The 21572-nt window shown below is 31.9% G+C and overlaps 3 protein-coding genes across 3 annotated transcripts; all 3 read right to left on the reverse strand.

Annotated features, from left to right (window-relative positions):
* Nucleotides 1–2084: 2084 nt before the first annotated feature.
* LOC131071538 (protein RESPONSE TO LOW SULFUR 4) lies at nt 2085–2814 on the reverse strand. Its single transcript, XM_058007436.2, has one exon. The coding sequence runs from the start codon at nt 2748–2750 to the stop codon at nt 2370–2372; it is 381 nt and encodes a 126-aa protein (XP_057863419.1). The 5' UTR covers nt 2751–2814; the 3' UTR covers nt 2085–2369.
* Nucleotides 2815–9299: 6485 nt separating this feature from the next.
* Nucleotides 9300–9875, reverse strand: LOC131874754 (protein RESPONSE TO LOW SULFUR 4-like). The gene has a single exon (XM_059218666.1). The coding sequence runs from the start codon at nt 9831–9833 to the stop codon at nt 9453–9455; it is 381 nt and encodes a 126-aa protein (XP_059074649.1). The 5' UTR covers nt 9834–9875; the 3' UTR covers nt 9300–9452.
* A 9231-nt stretch (nt 9876–19106) lies between these two features.
* LOC131071530 (protein RESPONSE TO LOW SULFUR 2) lies at nt 19107–19732 on the reverse strand. Its single transcript, XM_058007433.2, has one exon. It carries the CDS (start codon nt 19671–19673, stop codon nt 19299–19301), a length of 375 nt encoding a protein of 124 aa, XP_057863416.1. The 5' UTR covers nt 19674–19732; the 3' UTR covers nt 19107–19298.
* Nucleotides 19733–21572: the final 1840 nt, after the last annotated feature.

A 21572-nucleotide genomic window follows, 5' to 3' on the forward strand; every position in this document is an offset into this window, starting at 1 on the left:
AAGACAAGGTATGTTGAATATTGGTCAAGGTGAGGCCTCTTCTCCACCTGTAAATGTTATTTCAGAAAATAAAAATGAAAATGTTAAAATTGATATTGAAAATGTTGGAATTGACATTGAAGATGAAAATGTTTGATAACATTCAAAATAAAAATATGGAAAATTATGAAATAAATGAATGTTAATTACATGAGAAATGAAGACCTTACAATTTTTCAATGAATATTTTAGCAATAAGACATTGACCGAGCAATGCCAATTTTTTGTACAACTACTAAAGATACACAAAAATGAGACCTTTGCTAGCCAAATTAAAGGTTCATGTGAGCCAAAAGACAAAGAAAACTCCATTATTGTCAAAAGTCTTGTTAATGCTCTCAATTCTATTGGAAAAACTAGCAAGGAAAAAGATAAGAGATATGATCATATAATAATCACATCCTCGTTAGTAAGCCATCATTTGAGAAAGGGTCATTTTATGAGACAAACTTGTAATGATTTCAATATAAATCGTAAAACATTGGATACAACACTTGTAAGAAGATAAAGACAAGGAGGAAAATCAACAATTTTGGCATCTAACTCTAGAGTATCACCCAATGTAAAAGATATTTAAAGTTAAGAATTGGCATCTTGGAATCAAGCCAAATAATGAGTACCTCTTAAAATTCATAATACTTATTGTAAAAACCATGTGGAGTTTTCAATGTATCATAAATTATTATGCTAAATTCGTTCGACTTTACATACTAACGAAATGTTAGATCTATTTTATGTGTTAGAGATGATGGCTACCTTTTCTATAGAAATGATTGTTCTTAGAGAAATGAGTAGTGTAGAGTTGGTTAGACTAGGTTATCCTTAGAGCAATGACTAATATAGATGTGACACATTTTGGTGTGAAAACCTAAAAAATAATTTGAACACTTACCTACTTAGCTTAGCTTAGATATCTCGGTCTATAGTTGAACCAATTTAATTTTATTACCATATAACTAGCCCTAGAACTTATAAATGTAAATTTAAATATTAGACAAAAAGACATTGTAGATGCTAAGGTGGAATTGCTAGTAAATAGAACTTCATATATATATTATAATTATTAAAATCTAAAAAACCAAAGTTTGAAAAATTTACAATAAAATAAAATATTTAGTTTGTAATCAACTTTGTTTAATTAAAAAAAAAAAAATTACAATGAAAACCAATACATAACTTTATCAACTATTCCTTATAATAAACTATATTTGAATATTCTAAGAGTTTAAAAATATTCTAATAGTTGTTTATAGCATTTGTGACTTAATGTCCAATATTTTTCCTAATAGTTAAATGAATGAAATTTATTTCTTAGATTTAAAAAACCATAATTTAATGAAATGTATTCCTTAATATTTATACTTAATAGAGAAGGCCTATTCATCAAAAAAATGTATTCCTTAATCTAAAAAACAACACCAATCAAACATTGACTTAATACACAATTAGGATTCTACTTTTTAAAAAATATTTAGGCATCTCAACAAATAGCATGCATCATATTTGAAGATGTACCCTAAAACTTTAATTATAAGTAAGAGACTTGTCAAGTAAATTGTTGTAACAAATTATACATTTTGTTAAAAAAAAAGAAAATTAAGACACTTAACTATTGAATCTTTTCTTCTTTACTTTAAAATTAAATATATTTTAACCTCTCATAAACAATTTTTTCACTCATAAACAATTATTATTTTGAATAACTCTTATGTCAAATATATTATAATCTTCATTCTTTGACTCTTAATTCAAGAGATGAATAATCCTCCTAAAAGTATATAAATATATTAAAAAAATATTTGAAGATTGCCGACCTTTGTTGACTAAACTTTCGAGGATGTGTGATAACGTTTTGGCCAGTAACATTTTGTCTTAACTTTTAAAAATATACCTTTATTTTTCAACCACAAATGTCCAAACCCTAACCACAGTTAAGTTAATACAACTCTTGTAATTGCAATCCGTTATCTGATTCACGAATGCTATGCGCATACCTCTGTTTCATAACAAACAAAGTTGGCAATCGTATATCTCTTAACAGCCAAAATAAAAGTACGGATATCTGTTTCAACCCTAATTCCTCTGGTTAAAAATTTACAGAAAAAACTACACAACAACCAGAAGACAAAAGATGAGATCTATTAAATAATGCCGCGCGTCTTCCTCCGTTGATCTAGTTTTGTAGATTGGAGAATTACGCATTCATTCCCCAAATTTTGTCCTCATCACAGATTTCCATGAAAGGAAAACTTGTACAATACAAACAATATACACAATCAAATCTCTCATTTTACAGCAACAATTCTAGTTTTCTAGCATCAAATTTATTATCAGCAATTGCGATGAAATTGTGCAAGAAGATCTTGCATTTGCGCCAATTGCTGCTTCAGAGAATCGACGTGCTGATTGTTATCCCGCGCCTGAAGAACAGAGTCTGCCTCCAACTCTCCAAGCTGTGAACAGAGGTGCTCCTCTGCTTCTTCCGTCATTAACAATCTCATCCTCGCCTTCTCTAAATCTGCCATTAAATCTGCTTCGTATCGTTGGCTTTCCGCCACCAGCCTTTGCAACTTCAAATTCTCAGATCTGAGGGCCTCAATTTCCAGCCGCTCAATCGCTGCGCTTGGATCCTCCTTGGCGTTTTTCTTCCTATTTGCCGGCACAATGGAAGGCTGTGAGAAAAATGAAAAATCAGCAAGAGCAGCAAACATTATGAATTTCCCATTCACAAATAAAAATCTGAGACTTTGCTTAATGCAAGTAATGAGAAAGGGCAATGGATATATATATTTCATTACGAACAATAAAACGTCTACATACAATGAATCTAGTTATCGGTTATTTTAGATGCTATGGCATATTCCATTTTACCTTTGTTTATGCTATTAGCCTCCAGTATGTTGATTACTTTTTAAGGAAAGTCAAATTTGAACAGTCGTGACTCAGATTGATCATCTAAAGACTTTAATATCAAATACAAATTGGCTTCACCATGAAAGATCAATTATCGTAAAATGTCTATTATGGATATATATATTTCATTACGAACAAGAAAACGTCTACATACAATGAATCTAGTTATCGGTTATTTTAGATGCAATGGCATATTCCATTTTACCTTTGTTTATGCTATTAGCCTCCATTATGTTGATTACTTTTTAAGGAAAGTCAAATTTGAACAGTCGCGACTCAGATTGATCATCTAAAGACTTTAATATCAAATACAAATTGGCTTCACCAAGAGAGATCAATTATCGTAAAATGTCTACTGGGAGAATGGAAAAATAGTCAAAATGTTTTTTTATGTGGCTTTTTTTTAATTTTAAAGGTATAGAGAAATTATTAAATTATTTTCTTTTTAAGGATTTTATATTAAATTCAAATTTGTTTAATTATTTGATAAGTACAAGTTATAGGTTGAACATCTTCGATTAAGAGTCGAGGATTGAGGGGTATCTATTCTATCAAAGTTGCCCAAGGCGCAATCCCCACCTCAATTTTTATGATCTCGAAGCTTTGCATTCAACAAGACTCAATTTTTGGTGGTCTCATTCAAAACTATTCAACTTCACCAACAAAACAAGGGCCAATTGACATTATAAATTTATTTGATATTTTATTTCTATATAAAATAGGGGATACCATCAACTTGTATTTCTCTTAGTGCAATTATATTTGATAACAAGAACATCATAAATGACAACTCAATGTAAATGTGTATTCAATCTCCACAATAAATATTGGTGAGTCGTGCTAAAAAGGGGGACATGAACAAAATTGATTAATTGATAAATACTAATATTTTATTCAAATACTAATTGACAAATTTTGTGTATTCAAATACTAATATAGATGCTAGGTCAACTTTAGAACAAAATTATTCCCAACTTTGCAAACAATAATTGACAATCAGGTTCATTGAAATTATGTTAAAATAAAGTATATTGATCAAAAAAATTATGTTAAAATAAGATATTTTAATATAATAATTGTCATCAAAATTTAAACTATGAAATAACACAACTTTTAAATTATAGTGTAAATTACAAACAACTTAGCGAATTGAAGCTATATGAAAAATAAACTTTTTTAATCTCTATAATAAATTGCAATCATCTAAAGTAATTGAAACAAAAATGACTTGAAGGGCTTTGCATTATGTTATTGCCCTACACTATTAGTTAGCAAAAAAGTTGAAGCTTGTAAATATTCAAGATATTAAGCTATTGTTGAACAAATAAGTATAGTGGTCATTTTAATATAGCATCTAAATAAATTATATATCAACAAATGGTGCACTATTGTACAAAGTTGGGTTGATTCCTCAATCCTTTATCCATCCTCATTTAAACACATTTCCACACATTTACTATTACTTAGACCAATATCCATATTGTCATTCCCCACCATTTGTCCCAAAGCAATATTATAGTACATGGTTTTGACCTTGATTCTCTTAGAATTGACCACAAAATTTTTAAAAGTTAATTCAAAATATGTCATCTCTCACCTTGATCACTAACTATTATGAGTTGACTTAGTACACATTTGTATAGTTCTTATTATCATGTCTTGATCTATTTAAATACATGTAATTTGTAATTAATTCACAAGCTATAAAATGGGAAAAAAAAATCAAGAGCATAAGTTCAAATCATTTGACTTGAATATTTTGACTTGGAACACTAGAAGGAAGCACAATTTTATGCTATGTTGTCTAGAACACTTACATGCATGAAAATAGTATCTTCAATAGTAATCCATGATCATAAAGTTGACCTAGAAGAACATAGATCTTGTGATGCAGTAATCTATCAAAGGTTTTTATATTACAAAGTAGTCCTTATTCTTTAGCATACATCAAATTTGAGGTGATATAAATTTTAATAGTTTACAATTAGCTAGATCAATCACATGCATTGCAACTTGGTCATTGCACTCATCAATTCATTTCTATAAAGCATGGGACAGATCCCACACAATACAAATTTGACCGACACAACATTTTATGATTTCTCAAAACCTAAGACATTCTTCAAACTATGAGTGTTGATTTCTAGACCATCAATGAGTAGAATACATGTAGCATTATTTTAAAATCCAATTCCCTAACCCTCCTCATTTAATTTCTAAATATTTATTATAATTATCATTTCTCGTAAAGTTATTTAAATCTAAAGTATTATGCTTTATTTACATATACTTATTTTAATTAACCTAGATTATATAAAAGGGATTGTATTCCCTCGCATACCTATTTTAAGCTAAAGGAGGAAGCAACATCTTGCACACCATTAATAGTGGGTTAACAAAATTCAATAGAGTTAGTACTTGTAGAAATATGTTAGATCTTGTTTTTTTGTGGATACAATTAAATAACATAGTTATTAGCATTTTTATTTTTATGTACTAGATTACAATATTATGAGGGAGAATGCATATAAACAAGCAATCATCCTTTGACTAAAAGTGTCGTGAATAAAGACATCCAATCCATTAAAACTATCTAGAATTGAAATTGACAGAATTATATCTCTAAAAAAAATAAGCTTGTTGTATAACAATTTGAATGATTTGGTTTGTTATTCTTTACATTCTCTCAAGTATGAGAAAGATAAAGATAATTTTTTTTGTCATATTAAAAAAATTCAATTGAAAATAGTAAGAACATTTTTTAGTATTATGAACTATTTTTAAACGTCATGTAATTAAAAAAAAATTCAATTATAACTATTAAAATAAGATAAATATTTAATTTTTGAAATAATGAAAAAACAATAATGTTTAAATAGGATGAATACAACCTGGTCCATTGTATTGAAAAATTGCTTTTACAAAACTCGTTTGAAATTGGCCTTTTTATGCATTAACTATTATGGACAAGATAGGCCCAATTTATTTGTGTGGATAAACATCTGTCACAAAATATCTGGGCCTGTGTTGTCTCCCACTCAATAATTCTAATTGTAAGATACGTACTGAAAATGACACAATTTTTTTTAATAACAGGTGATGTCACCCTCCATTAAAACATTACTTTTTCGAATTAAATATAGTTAATGAGTACGAATGACTAGCAATTGGGAGACATTGATTTTTATTGATTATTGATTTTTATTGGTTACGAAATGGTAGAAGAATTTATTTGCTTTTCATTCTATTTTTCTTTCCATTAAAATTTATTAATTATGAAGGATTTATTGCTAGTTGAGTTTCTATTTAGACTGAGCATGTAGATATAAATATAAAAAATTATTTTATTTTTATTTCAATAGTCTAGTATAAATTAAAGTGTTTAGTTTAGTTCTTTTAGTTCTTTACTTTGAAATAAATTTATTCCAAACTTTTATCTCATAACTATAATATCAAATATATCACAATAACAAATTTATCACTACTTGACATTTATTTATATTAATAAGATAAATTTGTTTCAATCTTTTATCTCAAAAGTGATTGCTAACAACATTTGTTGACTAAGATTTGAAGGATGTGTAATAATATTTTTGCCAAGTTATTATTTTATAACATTTATCAACCACAAATGTCCAAGCCCTAACCATAGTTCAGTTAATACAAATCTTCAATTGTAATTATGATTCATGAATTCTCTATATTTACACAACTAGTAAAGTTGTCAGTTGCATTGATTAGGATATCTTCATAGAGGTACAACCATATTTAACAACTCTTTGTATCACTATCATTTTTACGTTAGCTTCTCATAATTACCATCTTATGTTATTTCTTACACACCTTTCTCTAATACTCAATTGAAATTTGGTAGAGAATATACATTATTATGCTAAATATCACACCATTGCTGCAAACATAAAGTATATAACATATTATTTTCATTGAGTCAATTTTTACATTGATTGCATTCTATCAATTATCCAAACTACCCTCATTTGGGTAAGTAACTCCCAATAATAATTTATTATTAAATTATTATTTATTTTTAATTTTAAAATAACATACCAATATGTTGATTTTATATTTATTATCTAATCTATGTAGTATACTAAGATGTGATATTTCAATGGAGTGGGGAAGAAAAGTAAACATACAAGAAAAATGAGTCTCTAAGAAAAGAACAAACAAGCAGAAGTTAGATGAAACAATCAAGATTCTTGCTCACTTCAAAATGCCATCCTTACCAAGGATGCAATCCTTTACTCCAAGTTTGACTTGTTGGCCATTCTTGATCTAGTTCTAGGACCACCCATATATTTTGTTAATCAAATTTTTTTGTTGTTAGTTTAATAGTCGATTAAGATTATGATCATTTTTTCCTTATTATGAGCTTATTTATCATCACTTCTATATTTCTCCTTCTCACTTGATTCCACTAAAATCTACATGTTAAAATCCCAATTCTTATATTCCAATGCATTGTGTGACATTGAATCACTATGGCCTATCTATGTCACAAATTCATATATTGTCACTATAAACCTTGGGTTATGATGTGAAACTCCACTATTCACTTGTGTTTATGAAGAAAAAATTTCCTCTACAATATTCTCATGTTATATTGATGCATATCCAAAGTCTATCCATCTCAATGTACTTTAAGGGTCACCTATCAAGATTGTATCTATTAGGTTGGCCCCTACCATATACTACCTTTGAATTAACTCACACTTTCCCACCTTATAATACTCAAGGTTAGAGGATTATAGATTAGCACAAACCAAATTAAAAATGAATTATATTGATCTAGAATCCACCCCATGATCAAGGATGGATAATTAACCAAATCTAAAATCCATCAAATAATCTAATAAACATCACAACATACTTGAGCCAAAATGTTGACTCCTTGATCATAAACTCTATCTTTCTACAATCATCAAATGATTGGAGGCTAACTATAAAGAAGCATGTGCATGCCTTCACACCTTTCTAGTCACTAAATTGATTGCCTCAAAAATATCATATATATAAGGCTCTCTTTTGATCCAAGATCAATTGATTCAATAAAATTTGGCCCCATAAGTAGGATGCCTATGACCAAATAGACATCATAGAGAGTGATTGTCCACTCTTCAAAATACATGATAGAAAAGTTGTTTTGTTCTATATCCCCATTAAAAAACATATCATGTACTAGGAGGGGAAGGTAACAAATTAATAAGTTTAATAAGTGAATTTTGTAACATATTAATAAGTTTATGAGGTGAATTCCTCATGTATTTATATATTCACATTTTTTTAAGCTTTACACTTTTAAATTCATTTTTTTAATTTTTTATAAGATCAATATTTAGGCTTTCATCTTTCAATTTTTTTAAAGAGTTTAAGAACATTTAATTTAGGATAAAAGTTGAATAATTTGTTTTTTTTAATTTGTGAAGTTTTCTTTTCTATCCTTTTTTTTTCTTTCTTATTTTTTTGTTTTTTCATAATATAAAAAATGAAGAAAGTCCATACCCCAAATATATTTCATCTAATACCATAGAAAATAATTAATTATTTTTAAAATAATGTTATCAACAAATTTTTTTATCTCTTCAACTATTCCATTAAGAATCCTATAACAAATGTCAATATATATTCTTTCAAATTGTTGCTTTTGTTCTATATCAATTATAGTTCATGTTTTGATAAATATTTCCTAGTACTCTTGATTTGTACATGATAGTTTGTCCTCTTTCATTTATTACATGATATTATAACTAATTTTTAAATACTTTTTTATTTGATATATTATAAATGTTATATTTCTTATGTCAAAATTGTTACACTTGAAAATGTACTTTCAAAATAGATGATAATAGATAATAAGATAAATTGTTTACTCGCCATTTTTTTATTAAACTACATCAAAAAAATAAATTAATTTAATTTTTTTTTCTTAACCAAACAGTAGATTAAGTTATAATCTCGAACAATAACAAAGTAGGAGTGGGGCCATAATCAAAATAGACCAAAAAAATACATTCATTTCTCGAATATAAATATCCAACACTAACCATAGTAAAGTTATTACAAGTCTCAATTTGTAGTTGCGTATGCGACCTGTTTTTTAATAAAGCTGGTAAATGTTTTATATATTCAAAGCCAAACTAAAAGTATGGATCTCTGTTTCCACCCTACTAAAAGTATGGATCTCTGTTTCCACCCTAATTCTTCTGGTTCAAAATTTACTGATAAAACTGCACAACAACCAGAAGAAAAAAGATGAGATCTGTTAAATAAAGCCGAGCGTCTATCTGCGTTGATCTCGTTTTGTACATTGCAAAATTACACATTCATTAAAAAAAACTAATTTCTTTCATTCATTCCCCAAGTTTAGTCCTCATCACAGATTCGCATGACAGGAAAACTTGTACAACACATACAATATGCACAATCAAATGTTCCATTTTACAACAACAATTTTAATTTTGTGTTTACCAAAATCATTATCAGCAATTGCGTTGAAATCGTGCAAGAAGATCTTGCATTTGCGCCAATTGCTGTTTCAGAGAATTGATTTGGTGATTATAATCCCGCGCCTGAAGAACTGATTCCGCTTCCAGCTCTCCAAGCTGTGAACAGAGGTGCTCCTCCGCTTCTTCCGTCATTAACAATCTCATCCTCACCTTCTCCAAATCCGCCATCAATTCCGCTTTGTACCGTTGGCTTTCCTCCACAATTCTTTGCAGCTTCAAATTCTCAGATCTGAGGGCCTCTATTTCTAATTGTTCTATGTCTACGCTTAGATCCTCCTTGGCGCTCTTCTTCTTGTACGCCGGCAAAATGGAAGGCTGTGAGAAGAAAGAAAAATCAGCAAGAGCAGGAGCCATTTATGAGCTTCCTCTTCACAAATGAAAAACAGAGCTTTTGCTTAATGCAAGAAATGAGAGGGGGCAATGAGTATATATATATACATTTATTTATGAACGAGAAAACGTCTACATACAATGAATGTAGTTACCGATTATTCTAGACGCTATGGCATGTCCCATTTCCGTTTTTTAAGGTTTTGTCTTCATTATTCGGCTGATTTTCTTTTTGAATGAAGAGTAGGGTGACTCAGATTGGTCATCAAAGAGTTTAAAGCTAAATACAAATTGGCTTCAACTTTGATATATGAAGCGATTACTTACAGCAGAAGCTGCTTACACGACGGCATAACAGAAAAACAGGAAATCCTTAAAAGTCAAACATGAGTAATTGCATAATATTGAAAAATTGCTTAGTTTTTACAGTTCATTTTTACAGTTCATGCATCAGAATGAAATGCATGATCTAACGTAATACAACAGCTAAAAATCCCATCCTTGAGATCCATATTTGTATAAATAATTATTGCATAATATTAAAAAATTACTTAATTTATACAGTGAACTGTATATAAATTTTTTCATTAATATTTCGGTATAATGAAATGTATGATCCAACTTAATACAACAGCTAAGAATGGCATCCTTGAAATCCATGTTTGTATAAATAAATATTAAAAATTTGACCATTTTGCATCATCAGCCCTAAGTTTCCATTAACCTTTGCAAAGGCAGGGCCACCATCATTTTTCCTTTAGCCCATCTTCCTCCACGTGTCAATATGTGATTGCATTACATAAAAGCAGTGCACCGTCCATGGACAAGACAGGCCCATTTTATTTGTGAAGATAAACAACGTTCAATCTGATCCCTAAAACAATATCTGGGCCTCCGTTTGTCTTCCACTCAACAATTCTCTAGAAATAATTGTCATGTCACCTTTCGTTGAAAGGTTATTTTGAGATTACAAGTAATTATTTGAGTTGAGTGGAGGGGTGACCAGCATTTTGGACACACTGATTTTTATTATTGATTGGAAAATAGCAGAATAATTTATTTATTTAATACTGCTTTCATTTGTTTATTGACAGAATATAGTTAATTTTTTAAACAATTTCATGCCCATGTATCTTTAAAAAGAGAGAATTAGGTAGAAGCAACTTCGAGAAGATGGGGAGCTCCTACCAACTCTTATCAAGTTAATAAGATCAATCAAATTTTTAAAATAAATTTGGTAAGAATATGATCATTTGGAGGCTATTGGAATCACTTTAATATATAGTATTTAAATGAGAGTTTTTTCACATGGATAGTCTCTTTAAATCTATTCATTAACATTCTTTATGTAGAAATTGGCATCCCATGTACGATAATTACACATCAATCAAATATCATCAAAATCTACTAGATACTTCCTTTTTGAAAAGAATGTAGTCAACTAGGACTCTATATCACTACACTAACTTTTATATGTGAGCAATAATAATTGTTTTCCTAATCAATGTGAGCATTGCATGTGTAAAACATTCTGAGTCATGCATACTAGTGGTTAGTCATGTTTGGAGCATATCCACAAATAAATGAAGGCCAATCAAAAATATATAAATGAAATATCTAGCAATCTTGAAAAGTCAAATGATAACAATTTTGTCTATACTAAAAGACATAATTCTAATAAAAAGCTTGAGTTAAAACGGTTTCCTTGACAACCTTATAAGCCCCGGCCAAAAGAGTATCATACCAAGAAGACAAATCTTGGATGTTGTCATCACTACTCACAAGGTCATTCACTTTATAGACAGAAGTCACTAGCCAAGTATGGTCTTGAAACTTGAAATCTCTAAGGCCTGCGACAGAGTTAATTGGAATTTCTTATTTAAGGTCCTTAAAAAGCTTGGGGTTGGTGATAGTTTGCTTATCCTATCAGGGAATGCATCACTATAGTCAGATATTTTGTTCTTGTTAATGGTGTCCCTAGGGATCTCTTTGAAGCGTCCAAGGGACTTCGCCAAGGTGACCTTCTATCCCCTCCCTCTTTATCATCTTGGTTGAGGTTATTGGCAATAACTTTTATTCTTTAGTCTGCAATAGAACTTTAGTGGGGATCAAGTCAACTTCCTCAGTCCCCCCCCCCCCCAATTGTTTTGCAATAGTTTGTTGATGATACCATCATTTTTGGGGTAGCTTCAGTGGTTGAAGCTAGGGGGTGGAAAACCTTTCTTAATCATTATGTGAAAGCATCTGGCCAACACATCAATTATGACAAAAGAAAAATTTACTTCTTCCATACTATTGACAGACTCCAAATCAAAATCAAGGGGATTTTGGGATGTCAAATTGCTTCTCTCTTGAGCACCTATCTTGGACTACCACTTACTGTTAAGGAAGTTTCTAACTCCTTCCGGACCTCCATCCTCAAGAGAATACAAAAGAAACTTGCAGGATGGAAGGGCAGGGTTTTTAGTGGTGCAGGAAAACTTCAACTCTTTGCCTCCTCTTTGCAAGGGATCCATGTGTATTTCCTTTCTTTATTTAAAATCTCTACCTCAATGGCTGAGAAATTGGAAAGAATCCAAAGAAATTTTCTTTGGACGAGTATGGAGGAAAAGAAAAGGTTGGCTCTGGTTGGTTGGGACAAAGTCCACCACTCGAAATGTAATGGTGGATTAGGAATCAGGAAAATTTCTCTTTTTAATATAGCCCTTATGTCTAAAACTGCTTGGAAGTTGGCCTATCAAAATGTTGATTGGGGCCATATTATGTGTGCAAAGTATCTCGATCAAGATAATTTCCACATGGTTCTGGATTTGGATGGTGTCCACAAGGGCTCCAAAATTTGGAACAGCATTCTAAGGTGCAAAGACATTGTCTCCCATGGTCTAAGGTGGCTTTTAGGCGATGGAGGAAACATCCACCTCTGACCTCCTTCCCTTCTCTTAGGAGACTTCAAGGTTGTGCTATTACTTTCTTTGGTCATCAGGTTAACAATTATCTTTCCGCAAAGACTTGGAAGGATATTTCAGCCTATTGTCACGACCACCCCACCTTCTACCCTTTGCCCAAGAGCTACAAAATATGCTCGGTCAAGTTAGGCTACTTCTTTTCCCCCAAGAGGATAAATTCATATGGAGATGGAGCCCAAGTAGGGAATTTTCAATTAAAATCACTTATCACAACCTTCTTAGGGATAACAGTGCCTCTGATTGGTGGAATAAAGTTTGGAACCCCCACCTCATCCCTAAAATCAACTTATTTTCTAGTGGACTACCCTTCATAACAAAATCCTCACCCAAGACAACCTCTCCAAAAGAGGCTTCTAGTTTTCTAATAGATGTGTCATGTGCAAGTTGGATGAAGAAAATGTTCCTCACTTACTCCTGCATTGTACTTTTTCTAGATCCCTTTGGGAGATGGTTTCTCAGAGGTTTAATCTTAACTGGACTGTGAATGTGGATTTGACCCACCTGTTGCAAGAATGAGGGGTTCAACTTCTAATCCCCTGATTTGACAACTTTGGAGGTTCATACCACCACACCTATGTTGGTTCATTTGGAAGGAAAGGAATACAAGGATCTTCCACAATGTTGAAACCCTTGTAGAGATGGTTTTTAGTTCTTTCCTCAAGCTCCTTTTGGAAAATATCTCTGTTACTATTGTTAACCCCCCCCCTCCCAACCTCGCCTCTGTTAGTGACATTGAGGTAGCTCTTCAATGGAACCTTTGGGGCTCTTTTGCATCTTTTGATTACTCCAAGTGTTTGCTCAAAATGAATACCAAGTGGTCTCCACCATCCCCCGACTACTTCAAGCTAAACTTTGACGGTGTTGCCAGACACTCCATTGGGGTTATAAGCGAGTGGAGAAATTTTAAGATATCACTCTAAAGAGCTTGTGGCTGCTTATATAGGTAATTTGAATGTTGTTCTAGTAAGTAGGTTGAAGGTATGGCCCTTCCTTGGGGTCTTCGAATCGCTCTCTATTGAAATTCGTGTTATTGATATTGAGGGGGATTCCAAACTCATTGTTGACATTGTCAAAGGGATGAACATAATCAACTAGTCGATTGATAGCATTATTATATATATTATCTAGTTAATCTTAGGTTTTGATTCCTTCTCTATAGGTCATGTTTTTAGGGAAGGTAACAGAGTTGTTGATGCCTTGGTGGCGCTTGGCCTTCCTGGCCAAGGACTAAGATGCTAGAGGAATTTGAATTCCTTAACAATCAACATCAGACTACTCCTCCAAGGAGAGTATAACACTCAGATCCCCCGTGGATATCCACCTCTCTCACTTTACTTGTCCTCCTCATTTGGCTCGTGGGTGTTTTTGAAAGAGGGATTTTTCAAATTTGAATTTCCTCGACTTGGTGTCGACTGGCAAAAATGGTCATATGGTTTGGAATGCCAACTGAGCTTCAATGTGTGGTGACCTCCTCACCATTATCACTTGGTATTGCATCCTTGTGTTTCTTTTAATAATGCAGTTTACGTGGGTTGGAGCACATGTGACACCTTTGGAAACTCATGCACTCATGGAAAGAAAAGAGATTGGATGAACACATGGGTGTCTCATTAATTATTATTCCTTATGCCCTGATTACAAGGTGAAGTCATTAATTCTTATTGTCATTTCGCAAGGCTGGAGTTACCCTTCACACACGTTTCTTTGTCCGAAGGATAATCTGTACAATAATTTCACTGTTGGCTCATATGATTTCCATAATTTTTACATTTTTGTTAAAGCTAATCTTATTTTATAAGGTAGTGTTTTTTGGCTATTTTTCATGCTAAATGGTTTATGTCAAGAATTTAGGAGAGTGATTTAGTTGTTAATTCCTATGATTCTACCATGGGAGGGGATAGAGTTCTCTTTGAGCCAGATAAACTTGACTATCTCAAGAAAGAACTAGTGGTTTGGAACTACTACATTGAAGGTGGGGTGGCAAAGTTCATGAAAAACCTACATGGACATGATGAACGAATCTCTATTCAACTTGCCATTTCCTGGAATAATTGTAGAGTTGTTGTTGGTGGAATCTCCTTTGAGGTTTCTGAAGAATTTATTGCTCGTGTGGCTGACCTTTCTGAGTAGGAGTTGTTGAAACATCGAGTTTTTTCATTTTATTTTTTGGGTAATTAGACCCAAAGTGGTATAAAATATACATTTAGTAGACAATTCCAATTAGAAAAGTTGTGGCCCATGTATAAGATAGCTATAATGCATCTCTATAGACCATATGTTTGACTAAAAATATTTTTTAGTTAGAATCACTCAAATTCACTTGTGTTGATAAGTTGGCTTGAAATGTGACATAGATTTGTGCTTTTATCCAAACTAACAAGACACATATGATCCATCACATCAAATTTCTAAGAAAGTATTGCCTTCCCTTCCAATTTCCTTTGTCACTAGGGTAATGGAATTTGAAGGAAATTTAATATAAAAATAGTGCAAGTAAAGAATTTTAAAGTTAATATTGAGATAAAGAATTATGATGTCCTATATAGAATTTATGTTGAATCATCTATCTAATAAATAGAATTACATTTATTTAATCTTCATAATGAATAAAATTTCATAAAGAATTACAATTTTCTTCCAAGAGATTGTAAAATATTTCATAGTCTCGTAATACACGGTTTTCTTAAATACACAATATTCTTTTGATTCTAGTTTATTACTTATAATTTAACAAATAAACTAATCCATTCAAATAAGTGTTCCAACTCTGAAGATGATGAGAACATGTCAACCCAAAGAAAAGAGTAACATATAGCATCGAGTCTTATCACGTTGCAATTTTAATTCATTTTACCGTTTATAAATCTGTTTAGAAATATTTCTTATTATACCCTTCCCTATATTTATCTTTCCCTATCTATATATCACTTTAGTAGAGTATACAATAACTCTCTCTCTCTCTCTCTCTCTCTCTCTCTCTCTCTCTCTCTCTCTCTCTCTCTCTCTCTCTCTCTCTCTCTCTCTCTCTCTCTCTCTCTCTCTCTCTCTCCTCATCTCTGTTTCCCTCTCCTTCTCTCAATATCACTTTCCTTTTCTATGTCCATCTCTATCTCTATCTCCTTACCATTCTTTCTTGCAGCTCCTTGCGCTTTCCTCCTCTATCCCTCCCTCTTTCTATCCCTATCTCTCTCTCCCTCTCTCTATTACTTGTCTCTACCAATTTGTTGTTTGACCTTCTCTACAACAACAAAAATTAATGGCACCTCATTGGTTCTCTATTGGTCTTTCAAAAATGTTAAGTGAATGTCTTTACAATTGAGCCATATATTGCAAAGTTTGCTTTACTTCTTCAAACATACAACAATATATTAATCCTAAATTTATGTGGACTGAGAAATCTTCTAACAAGGATAAATTTAAGGGTAAGTTGGGACTTTCAACTACAAATGATGTTGTGCATTTTATTACAATTGCATTTTTATTTATATACAGAAGACAATCGAGAGAAAATATTTAAAAGAAAAAAGAAAAAATTTATACCATCCAAATCAAGTGACTGGAAGGTAAAAATAATAATTTTATCATGTACATAAGAAGATAGAAAGTGTGGAAGGTAAACTCTGAAGATAATTTACCTATGTGACAAAATATTTCAATTAGGATGTCAATTCTATGAAATAACCAATAGATGAGATATTTAAAAAATTGAATTACCTTTATATTATGTAGGTTTTAATTTTTTTAATTAATCCATGTATTATTAATAAATTTTAAATTCAATCAAGAAAATAATATCATAATTATAAGATTATTCTGAACCATCTTTATATTTTCTTGTTTTGCATTTTATAATTTAGATTTTCTTAGATATTAATTATCATAGTTGTCTTTTATATTCAAAATGTATACACTCAAACTTTCAAGAGAGTTGAATGCACCCTCATTGTACTCATGTTATATAACATCATGGGTAGTAATAGACAAAAAAAATTGGAGCAATTGTATTCAAATTAGATGGCTCAATCAACGATGATAAAGTAAGATCAATTGTCTATTGATGGAGAATTACAATACAAAAATATCCTAAAACAATGCAATTCAATTGAATTCATTCTCATTGTACATATTATTTGACAACATAGATAGATATTCGATAAATATTTGAAAGGCGCATTCAAACAAGATAGCCTAATCAATGATAATAAAGCAATGTCATTTTTATCCATTTATGAAGTATTACAATACAAAATAGGGTATAATATACTCTCTCTCTCTCTCTCATCTACATTTCTTTTCCCCTCTCCTTTCTCTCCCCCTCATTCCCCCCTCTTTGTCTCTCCCTCTTATCTACGTATCTCTCCATTTCTATCCATCTCCCTATCCATCCCCGAGCTTTATCCCTCCTCATCTCTCTCTCTCTCTCTCTCTCTCTCTCTCTCTCTCTCTCTCTCTCTCTCTCTCTCTCTCTTCCCATATATCTCTATCTCTCCCTCTTTCCTCCCTCTCTCCTTCCCCTTATTTATATCCTTCTCTATATTTTTATCTCATCACTTTATCTCTCCTCATATATACCTTTCTCTATCTCTTCCTCTCCTTATTCCTTCATATCTTTATCTCTTCTTATCTCACTATATTTATCTCTCCCTCCAACTGTCTCTCTATATTTTTATCCCTCTTCCTCTCTCCCTTCCTATTTCTAGACTTGTCTCCCTCTCTACCTATCTCTATGTATCACTAACTATATATTTATATTTTAATCTATGTCTTTCATTCTTTCCCTCTCTATCTCTATCTTCTTACCCCCTCTATCCCTACCTCTCATATATTCAAAGGTTTTGTTATAGTCATGTTTGGATCCCTAATGTGGATGGATAGTTTATTTAAACCTATCACTTGTCCATTGAGACCTTTGTTGCACAACACTATCATTTATTAAGTGACCTAGCAATCAACCTCATCAATGTTACAAATGTATGCAACTAATATACCATACCAAATTTGTTCCTAATTGACCTTCCACAACTCTTTGGTGTACCCATTGTACACCAAGGTGCAATTGCTAGTAAATAAGATTCCATGATGGAAGTGAATTCCTTATGTATATAGACTCGCATCTTTTTAAGCTTGACACTTGCAATCCAATGTTAGTCATTGCATATGGATATTTAAATGTATTTTGTAAATGAGCAACAATAATATTGATTCGTTTGGAGTCTTTTAAATTTTGAACAAATAAAGTAAGTGTATTATAATTGTTTTCATTAATAACATTAATAACATTTTTACATTGGCCGCACATATATATGGAGGATGGAAGAAAGTCTAAGGATGGGCAAACTGTTGTTGAAGGTGGGGAGAAGGAGGAGGTGGAGCAGTGTGCGGGTTGTAATGCCATCTCTGAGGACCTGGATGGAGTGTGCGGGTTGTAATGCCATCTCTGAGGACCTGGATGGAGTGAAGAAGAAGCAGGAGAATCTCGAGTCCCATGTTGACAAAATTGGGAAATTCGCCATAAAGGTAATGCACTCCTCGGCTACTACCATGAGCCTGTTGCATCAGGAGAAATTGGATCTGTTTGAGCTCCTTGCTGAAGATTGGACTAGGCACATGCTCTCATAGCACTTGGGAGCTAGAAAACATGTTTACAATATGTTGTGTATCTTCGATTTAAAGAGCTATTTGGATGAGATTGGTTTCAATCTTGGGTTATCCAATAGCCATAGGTGGTTTTTGTTTTTGATGTTTAAGGTAGGGATTCGCTGACTGTTGTTTGTCTGATGTAAATTTATAATTATATTATGATTGTGGACACTCTCCATTATCTCAAATTACTGTCCACTATGTGACACTTGTTTAAGTGTTTATAGTGATTGTTCTGGTTTTGGTTAAGTGTTTATACTGACTGTTCTGGTTTTTTATGGCTAATAGCACTTGTTCTGATTTTATACTTTATTAAAGAGAATTTTTCCTTTTTATCTCAACAACGACTGTTAACGATATTTGTTGACTAATTTTTGGACGGCGTGCAAGAACGTTTTCACCAAGTTAATATTTAGCCAGTAACATTTTAAAATATGCCTTTATTTCTCAGCCACAAATATCCAAACCCTAACCATAGTTAAAGTTGATACAACTCTTTAAGTGTAATTGCGAATCCGTAATCTGATTCACCAAGGCAATATGCAGACCACTCTTTCAGAATCAATAAAGCTGGCAATCGTATTACTCTTAAAACCAAACTAAAAATAGGCATCTCTGTTTCAAACCTAATTCCTATTCTTGAAAATTTACAGATAAAACTACACAACAACCACAAGAAAAAGATGAGATCTATAAAATAAAGCCGAACTTCTTTCTGCATTGATCTCGTTTGGTACATTACAAACTTACACAATCATTCCCCAAATTTAGTCCTCATCACAGATTTGCATGAGAGGAAAACTTGTACAATACAAACAATATACACAATCAAATCTCCCAATATTAAACCAAAATTTTCAATTTTGTGTTACCAAAATCATTATCAGCAATTGCGTTGAAATTGTGCAAGAAGAGCTTGCATTTGCGCCAATTCCTGCTTCAAAGCATTGATTTGATGATTGTAATTCCGCGCCTGAAGAACAGAGTCTGCCTCCAGCTCTCCAAGCTGTGAACAGAGGCGCTCCTCTGCTTCTTCCGTCTTTAACAATCTCATCCTCATCTTCTCCAAATCCGCCATTAATTCCGCTTCGTACCTTTGGCTCTCCTCCAGCTTTCTTTGCAGCTTCATATTCTCAGACCTCAGGGCCTCTATTTCTGACCGCTCTATCGCTGCATTTAAATCATCCTTTGCGCTCTTCTTCTTGTATGGCGATGGCGTCACAATGGAAGGCTGAGAGAAGGCAAGAGCAGGAGCCATTTATGAGTTTCCTCTTCGCAAATACAAAACTGAGCCCAAGCTTACTGTAAGCGATGAAAGGAGGCAATGGATATAAATATATCTCATTATCAACGAATAAACGTCTACATACAATGAATATAGTTAAAATGTTAAAAAACGTCTACATACAATGAATGGAGTTTTGTGGATTATTCTAGATGCTATTGGCATATTCCATTTTGTCCTTTTCGCTACAAACTCTTTCACATGGGACGTCAATTTGACGGTTTGTCTTTTCCATAGCAATTTTTCCCCTTGGTTTTATAGTTTTCATTATTGATACTTGCCCTAGGTTTTATAATCTTCATTATTATTTGTTCTTAAACTATACTATTGCAATGAATTTTTTTTTTAATAGTTACTTTAATTTTTTTTTATTTACATAATTTTTAAAGTTTATAAATTATGAAAACTATTTTTTTAGCAATGATTGACTCTAGGATATAGTTTGAGTCTATCCCATTTCTCTTAAAATTAAACAGTCAAAGTGTTCCCATACAATTTTTTATTTAAGAGAAAAGCATATATTGGAATCTTTTCCTATTAAAACTTAAAAATAAGATTTGAAAAAAAAAGGCGCTGAAAATAAGAATTATTGGGAAGATTGATATGTGGCTCTCCAAAAAAATTTCCCTTTTTTATTTGTTCTCAATTTTTTCTTTAAAATTTATGCAACCAATTAGCATTAAAGATTTCTTTTAATAATGCAATTTGAGATGATGCTTATTTTTATAAGCAACACAATTTGGCATTCATAGGGCCACCAACTCCACAAATTGATGCTAAAAATTTGAGCAATGCTAAGAAAAATAATATTTTTTAGAAATTATCTTTTGAATAATATATTATCTTGTTAAAAAAATTATTATCAAATAATTTTGAAAACTTTAATACAATAGTTATGTTTTGAATAATTTTATTTTTGAAGTTTTTATTTTAATGTTATGTTTCTTTGTTTAATTTTTATTAAATAATATTTTTAGAGAGTATTTAGTATCTCTAGTATTATTTGTTATATCTCATTATTTTTTATATTAAGATCGAGAGTAAAATCAAAACATTACAATATAACACAGGGAGGTGAGACCTCAACCTGCAAGAACCAGAGTAGCAACTAGAGTATCATATAGACATAAAAAAGCAGAATAGGTAGATGTATAACAAAATATCTCTAAAGTAGCCTATAGACAAATATTTATAAACAGCAGGACAAAATATCAAAGTATCCACAGGTTACTGCAAGATGAAGTTTTGGCCCTCCACCCACGTAGTCCACCCAGCCGAGCCTTCCATCCAAACAACGTTTTTCCACTCTTGAATTTGGGCCAACATCTCCACCTGCTCATAGGGAGGATCCCTATTGTCTTTGATTTCTTTAGTGAGTTTCTTGAGAGCTTCCTCAAAGGAAGAAAGGTTTTCAGCACATCTCATCCACTCATAACCGCTCCTCATCTCATAAACAAACATAGTAGCAAATCCATCTTTTAGGAACCTCATAAGCTTGTCTCTATCGATGTCCATGACTCTAGACACCTGCACAACAATGTTGTAAAAAGTGAGTCTTCTAAAAGACCCAGTAAGGGTCCTGGTTCGATCCTGAAATTTGTCCTCATTCCTAATCTTCCAGATATACCAAAAAATGTTAGCAGAAAGAATAGACCAAAGAAGGTTGGCATCCTTTTTAATTCCTTGAATAAAACCAATAATGATCTCCATAATAGTAAGTGAGGAATCAAGAATCTAGACATCAACCAGATTTCTTTAGCAATAATACAATAAAAGAAGATATGCCTACTAGTGTCAGGAACTTTACAAATGGAGCAAACATCCATAGCATCTCTATCTTTTCTTAAAGGGAGCCTATCAATTAATAACAAC

The sequence above is a fragment of the Cryptomeria japonica genome, chromosome 1, assembly GCF_030272615.1.
Source record: "Cryptomeria japonica chromosome 1, Sugi_1.0, whole genome shotgun sequence".
Lineage (NCBI taxonomy): Eukaryota > Viridiplantae > Streptophyta > Pinopsida > Cupressales > Cupressaceae > Cryptomeria > Cryptomeria japonica.

Coding starts and splice junctions, on each gene's coding strand:
- LOC131874754 (XM_059218666.1), bottom strand. CDS start 9,833: ATGGCTCCTGCTCTTGCTGATTTTTCTTTCTTCTCACAGCCTTCCATT.
- LOC131071530 (XM_058007433.2), bottom strand. CDS start 19,673: ATGGCTCCTGCTCTTGCCTTCTCTCAGCCTTCCATTGTGACGCCATCG.
- LOC131071538 (XM_058007436.2), bottom strand. CDS start 2,750: ATGTTTGCTGCTCTTGCTGATTTTTCATTTTTCTCACAGCCTTCCATT.